The sequence below is a fragment of the Sycon ciliatum genome, chromosome 2 (genome assembly GCF_964019385.1).
Source record: "Sycon ciliatum chromosome 2, ocSycCili1.1, whole genome shotgun sequence".
NCBI classification, from domain to species: domain Eukaryota; kingdom Metazoa; phylum Porifera; class Calcarea; order Leucosolenida; family Sycettidae; genus Sycon; species Sycon ciliatum.
In genome coordinates, this window is record NC_088644.1 from 49,341,391 (window position 1) to 49,348,890 (window position 7,500).

The following is a 7,500-nucleotide window of genomic DNA, read 5'->3' on the forward strand; positions in this document are numbered from 1 at the left end:
TCTCTCTCTCTAATCCTGTCTCTCTCTCTAATCCTGTCTCTTTCTCTAATCCTGTCTCTTTCTCTTTCTCTCTCTCTCTCTCTTTCTCTCTCTCTTTCTCTCTCTCTCTCTTTCTCTCTCTCTCTCTTTCTCTCTCTCTCTCTTTTTGTCTCTCTCTCTCTCTCTCTCTCTCTCTCTCTCTCTCTCTCTCTCTCTCTCTCTCTCTCTCTCTCTCTCTCTCTCTCTCTCTCTCTCTCTCTCTCTCTCTCTCTCTCTCTCTCTCTCTCTCTCTCTCTCTCTCTCTCTCTCTCTCTCTCTCTCTCTCTCTCTCTCTCTCTCTCTCTCTCTCTCTCTCTCTCTCTCTCTTCAGACATACACTACCTCTTACCTGCCCCATCACTCCATCACACGTATCTTCTATATCACATGTGTTGCTGGTGGATGCTGCACGGCATACTGTATCCTTGGTCATCGGCTGTACGAACACCAACAAAGCTCACACCATGTTAGGAGCTTATGGTTGATAAATATGGTGGTAAAGACACACCTGGCAATATGGCGGTAAACACACGCCTGCCCACACACGCTCTCTAGGCTGCAAAGTTCTGGCACAGAGCTCTCCTTCTCACCACCACCACCATCAGTTCGCGCCTGGCGCCTGGTCGATGCATGGTTGGAGGTATCCGGCACAGCAGGCTGGTACATCAAGTAGTGCATGGCACATAGCAGATGACACAGCAACGACATAGCTGTCCATAATTATCGATCTTTCACACGAAAAAAAAAAAGTTTTCGTTTATGGGTGGATGGGTCAAGGAGAGTTTCATTTTGAAAAATATTGATATGTGAGACATCAATGCATTCTAGCAGTCAAGTCAATGTATTTTTCGTTCGGGGGGTGGGGGGAGGGGGGGTGGTTGGGTGAGAGAGGGTCCTAACTAAACTTTTTCGTTTCGTGAAAACTGTCGATATTGCCGAATGGCCCCAAGATCTTTTAAAAAATTCGCTACCCAATGCTCGGTATTGTAGCATGCACTGCTCTGTGTTGTCTGAACACAATCATCCATTGTAGCATGCACTGCTCTGTGTTGTCTGAACACAATCATCCATTGTAGCATGCACTGCTCTGTGTTGTCTGAACACAATCATCCATTGTAGCATGCACTGCTCTGTGTTGTCTGAACACAATCATCCATTGTAGCATGCACTGGTCTGTGTTGTCTGAACACAATCATCCATTGTAGCATGCACTGCTCTGTGTTGTCTGAACACAATCATCCATTGTAGCATGCACTGCTCTGTGTTGTCTGAACACAATCATCCATTGTGAAAAACAACATGTAACAGATACCCAGGTGCTACGTGGAGTTTGTCAGCCCGAATCCGAAAAATCGGAAATAAAAGTCTTTATGGTCACATGATCGATGAAAAGTTGTTTCTGTTCTCTTCTGCCTTTGCAATTTAAATGGGTGCGTATAGGTGTATACTTGTGCGGGTCTGTGTGAGTGCAGGCACATGAGAGCTCGAACCCGCACAAGCAGTGCACAACACGTAAGAGATAGCATGCAGTAATGTGTATGATGGTCGGGAGGAGGGGTATTGTGGCAAAGTTCTTGACTTACCATACAGCTTGCAAGGTTGCAGCATGCACCATGGGCACACTGAGCTGTACTGGTTAGCTTGCAGGTCATCTGATCGCAGCACGGGTTGTTGCACTCATCCACCTGAATATGGGATTAGAGAGAGAGAGAGCATCGTTCGTCAAAGAAACGCATACAGGCAGCAGAAATGAAAACACATACATATGCACAACAACACACACACATACAGTCAAACATGTCAAGGCGACCACCTGTCTCAGACGACCACCTGTCTCAGACGACCACTGCAGCCAGGACCAAGGGATGCTATTTGCAGTCAAATGACCCTGGATAAGGAGACCACCTGGTTACGGTGACCACACTTTGAAAGTCCCTTGAGCGGTCGTTTTAGACAGGTTTCACTGTACATAACAGCTACACCAGAGGCGTGACAGAGCAGCGCAGAGTGGTACGTCTGAGGGTGCTCTGGGTGGACCATACTGGACGAAAAGTGGTACGACCATGGCTGCACTGGTTTTAGCGTGTGTGATGGCCCTGCACACTCACTAACATGCTGATTGGTTGACAGCAGGTTACAAGGCGGAGGACGAACTCTGTTGAAAACAGTGCTCCCGTCAACCGGTCAACATGACATTGTTAATCTATGAAACAAGGCTAACAACACTGACACCCACTGATATGCATCCACAGATGCAAACACCACATTTCATGAACGACTGCGCATCACAAGAGACAGAGCAATACTTCAACAGAGCCAACAGTCCTCTCAGATTTTAGACAGTTATGATTATGAGAACGTGAAGACTATGTTCATAGGGATATTCAAATGGCACTGCAGAAGTACAGTAATTATTATTATTATTATTAGACACAATCTCATAGCATGTGACAAGCATAGCTAATGCAGGGACAGAATCCCCTGAGACAAGGGCGTTGAGCCAGCAATAGTAAGCTAGGAAAACAAAGCAAATATGAATTAGAGCAGAACATGAATGGAAAATTACAAAGAAAAACGATTAACGGAAGTGAGCACTATCAATATTCGTGCATCACCCAGGTTTTCGAGAATGTTCTTCGATGATAATTATTGCGTCTAGTTCAGTTGTGATAGTAGATCTTTAAACTGACCAATAGAAGAACAAGTTTTCAGACCGTATGGTAATGATAACCAATGAGAGTAGCCGGAAAACAAAGGGGACTTTAGATACTGGGCTGACTTAACAAGAGGCAGGATGAGCGCGTTACGGGTTGAGCTTGTCGAAAACCAATTGTACTTCATCATGTGTGAAGGGGTTTTATGAAGAAATATTTTATGAACCAGTGTACAGAGATGGTGCTTATGACGAACGGAGAGAGGAGAAGTGTGTGCAAGTCGATAAAGGGCATCCGAAGGAAAACATCGATCCTTGTTGTAAAGAATTTTAAGTATAAATCTATGGTGGACTTCTAATTGGTTCAGAGTTGTGTCAGAAAGGCCACACCAAGCGGTATCGCAATAGTCGAATATAGGGAGAATATAGCACTGATAAAATAATAGTTTACACTGGATGGGCAAATGAGTGCAATGTGGTTGTAGTACCCCTAATGCTGAACTGGTTCGCTTGCATACACAGTTGACATGTGCAGTCCAAGAGAGTTCGCAGTCAAACATCACACGTAGATGTTTGTGCTGAGTAACAACACGGATAGGCATAGTCGAGTCAGGGAAGTATAATGGTTGATCAGGAGGGGATGAAGAAATATACATGGCTTCTGTCTTGTCTAAATTGGGCTGGAGTTTCCACGTTTGCATCCACATGACAGTGCTGTTGATGCGATGCTGCATGGTAAGGAGTAATTGTGCAGGGGATGAATCAGAACAGATAAGGCCAGTGTCATCCGCATACAAACTAACATCGGGGACAACTGAAGGTAGGTCATTAACGTAAAGCAAGAATAACAAAGGACCCAGAATGGAACCTTGGGGCACTCCAGACGTTACAGGGAGGGGATCAGACAAGAAATAAGACAAGCGAACAGCCTGAGAACGAGCAGACAGATACGAGGATATCCAACGCAAGGCAGCATCCTCCACCCGGAAGGTGACCTCCAACTTGGCAAGTAAGCCACGATGCCAAACGGTGTCGAATGCCTTAGCCAAGTCGAAAAACACCATTCCCACATGCTACCCACAGTTCCTCTTTGTCGCTATGTCTTGGACAAGTCGAGTCACCTGGTATTGAGTTGAGTCACCACGGCAGAATCCCGACTGAGCTGGTGAGAGAGCCGGAGCGATGTGCAGGTAGAGGGAATCGAATACAATACGCTCACAAAGTTTGGAAACTGTGCGCAGCAGAGAGATGGGGCGGTAGTTTGCCGGGCAAGCACGGGATCCTTTATACTTGTAAAGCGGTGTCACGATGGCGGATTTCCAATCCTGTGGGAATGTACCAGTTCGATATGACATATTAAAAATAATGGCGAGAGGATAGGCTATTGATGGTGCAAGAGACTGCAGCACTTCATTCGGGATCCCATCTGAGCCGGGAGACTTTCCACATTTCAGGCGCTTCAGATATTTCCGAACTTGAAACGTAGTGACAGTGATTGTACGGAACGGAACAGATATGAAAGGCGACTGGGACAAAGGGGGAATGCGCCACGAAGGATCATCAGGTAGCCCAAATGAGGTGAACTGAGTGTTCAGAACATCAGCTATGCTCTTGGGGGACGTGGCGACCGTACCGTCGGATGCTATCATCGTTTGGGGCATGACACGGCCGGAAGTGTGCCGCTGTGCTCGCACAAACTGAAAGAGTGTAGGTCGATTCGGTGACGTTAGTGATGCTTGGATGGAGCGTATATATTGACGATGTGCTTGCCGAGACAGGTGCTTTACAGCATTCCTTTGTCGGTTATAAGCTGCATGATTTACTGCTGTCGGATATTTTTTGTACACACTATATAGATCACGCTTGCGTTTTACAGCAGACCTGAGCTCAGCAGTAACCCATGGTGGAGATTGCATGCGGGGTCGTGGAGATGTCACAGTGTGGGTGGCTCCGAATGAGGTGAGGTGACGACGGAAGGCGGACTGGAGCTCACAATCAAAGTGATGAAGTGCGTCATTACCATCAGTGTACGAGTTCAGAGAGGACCAGTTGTAGCCAGCTAAATCAGCGTTGATTAATTGCCAAAGGTGCGAAGGTACTTGTTTGAAGCGATACAGTGAAGATGGAGGACCAGTGGAAGAGTTGGGGAAGTAGTTCGAAATAGGGGCGTAACATAAAGTGCAAACAATCTGTATATGGTCAGACATACCCAAGGGAGGTGCTTGATCAATTGAGCGCACGAGGCGTGGTCGGTTGGTGATCACCAAGTCCAGACACGAAACAGAGCCATTAGGCGAGGAATGAGTGGGGAAGTCAACCATCTGGTGGAGCCCAAGAGCAGCAAATACTGTGCTAAGGAGATCACCAGCCTTCGAGGTAGAATCGGTGGGACACCAGCTTGAATTGTGGGCGTTGAAATCGCCAGTCACTAACAGATCATAAGAATCTAAACAGACTGACTGTAATGCCTCAACAAACATGTCACAAAAGTACGACAATTGCATTGTGCTCTGTGAGGGTGGTCGATACATGCAGCATAGTAAGATGGGATTCTGAGATTGAGTAGAGGGGGAGCCAAGTTCAAGCCACACAGACTCGCAGCCAGGGCGTTGAAGGTCGGCACGAGGGGAGACGTACGGAAAGGAGTCCGAACGGACAAGTACGGCAACATCCCCATACCCACGGCTACAATGTGCTGACCGATTGTCTTCCGGAGGTCGATCTCTGCGGATGCAGATATAGCCTGACAGTGAGAGCGGGTTCGAGGGACAGAGCCACGTCTCTGTTAGGCAGATTATGTCAGGCTTAGCATATTCGGCAATAACGCAGAGCTCAGACAACTTGTTGACAACAGAGCGACAATTCAGAGATACTAGGGTTAAATCACGCTGGGATTGAGGGAAAAAAAAGGGAACGCTGATGGATTTAGCGCTGGACATGCAATGTGTGCGGGTCGGCCAGAGGAGGGCTGAGCGGGGTAGAGCGGGTGGGCTAGTTTCGATCGTGGGGTGAATACAGGGGCGTTGGGATTTAGTCGTTGTTGCTGCATCGTTGTGTATGTTGGTTTGTTAGCAAGACAGTTCAGGATTGATCATCACTGCCTCGCCGCGAAGTAGAAGACGACTTGTTACCTTGGGCATCAGCAAAGCGCCACTTTCGCACTGTGTGCTGGATGGTGGCCGGCCAGAATTTGGAGTCGAGAACTTTGTCCTCGTCCGATGCTGCCACGGTTACGCGAGCATGGCAAGTACCCAGGTACGTGTTTTCTGAAATTGAACAGTTCAGTACGTCAACTTGGCGGGCCTTGCACCACGCTGTTATTGACGAGTAAAACCTGTGACTAACGACCACCCCTTGGGGCCAGAGAAAGCGGTCTTTCGTGGCAGGTGGTCCTTACTTAGAGGTTTGCACCGCACAATCATATTTAAATGTGAGACCGTCCGTGCCTGGCGAAGTGGTCGGTAGTACCAGGCTGGTCGCTAGACACGGTGGTCTTTAGTTACAGGTTTTACTGTAGTACCAGGCTGGTCGCTAGTCACGGTGGCCTTTAGTTACAGGTTTTACTGTAGTACCAGGCTGGTCGCTAGACACGATGGTCCTTAGTTACAGGTTTTACTGTAGTACCAGGCTGGTCGCTAGACACGGTGGTCCTCAGTTACAGGTTTTACTGTAGTATCAGGCTGGTCGCTAGTCACGGTGGTCTTTAGTTACAGGTTTTACTGTAGTACCAGGCTGGTCGCTAGTCACGGTGGTCTTTAGCTACAGGTTTTACTGTAGTACCAGGCTGGTCGCTAGTCACGGTGGTCTTTAGTTACAGGTTTTACTGTAGTACCGGGCTGGTCGCTAGTCACGGTGGTCTTTAGTTACAGGTTTTACTGTAGTACCAGGCTGGTTGCTAGTCACGGTGGTCTTTAGTTACAGGTTTTACTGTAGTACCGGGCTGGTCGCTAGTCACGGTGGTCTTTAGTTACAGGTTTTACTGTAGTACCAGGCTGGTTGCTAGTCACGGTGGTCCTCAGTTACAGGTTTTACTGTAGTACCGGGCTGGTCGCTAGTCACGGTGGTCTTTAGTTACAGGTTTTACTGTAGTACCAGGCTGGTTGCTAGTCACGGTGGTCTTTAGTTACAGGTTTTACTGTAGTACCGGGCTGGTCGCTAGTCACGGTGGTCTTTAGTTACAGGCTTAATTGTATATGCACACTATCATTACATCTCTACTAATACTGTGTTCATATTTAAGGGCTGTTTGACCAGGTCTATGTCCGTCACTCAGGGTGTGCTTGACTTAGGGTCCATCGGATTCTGCTGGCAGAAAAATTGGCAGAATTCGGTACTTTTTCTGGTAAGTTTCATGCATGTTTGGTATGTGGATAAAGAAATGGAGCAGAATTCGAGGAATTGCCCGCCATAAGGTTTGTATGGTTCTGCCAATTTTACTGCTTTTCGAGCAGAATCTGCCACCTTTTCGAGCAGAATCCGCCGGTCCCTAGCTTGACTCAGTCGTAACTAACATCTCGTGAACAATGGTGAACTCTCGTATTGTTGACAATGTTTGGATAGCAGCGCAGCGCAGCCAATAGCTTACCGCAGGATCACCGCAATCACAGTCCTCGCCGTCCTCGACAAACCCATTGCCACACTCTGCCTGAAACTGCACAGCACATACATGTAACGGCAAGCATTGTATTTCTGTGTATTACTGGAAAAATAATAAGAAATGTTTCGTGGTGTTTTATTTTCGGTAACTCCGGTGCCCACAGTTTTTACCTAAAATAAAAAACCGAACATTTCGGTACTAAAGTCTGTTTCAAAAAGATTAGCAATCAGGT

General features: G+C 47.3%; 1 protein-coding gene across 2 annotated transcripts in view; it reads right to left on the reverse strand.

Annotated features, from left to right (window-relative positions):
* LOC135810340 (zinc metalloproteinase/disintegrin-like) overlaps window positions 1-7,500 on the reverse strand; it is a 39,146-nt gene that overhangs the window by 8,721 nt on the left and 22,925 nt on the right. The window contains exons 16-18 of one of the 2 annotated variants that reach the window (XM_065323829.1): window positions 7,257-7,322; window positions 1,602-1,703; window positions 368-454 (exon numbers count right to left, since the gene is read on the reverse strand). In XM_065323829.1, the coding sequence (XP_065179901.1) occupies window positions 368-454; window positions 1,602-1,703; window positions 7,257-7,322 (255 nt within the window). The remainder of the gene's footprint in view (window positions 1-367; window positions 455-1,601; window positions 1,704-7,256; window positions 7,323-7,500) is intronic. The other variant, XM_065323830.1, reaches the window with a different exon arrangement.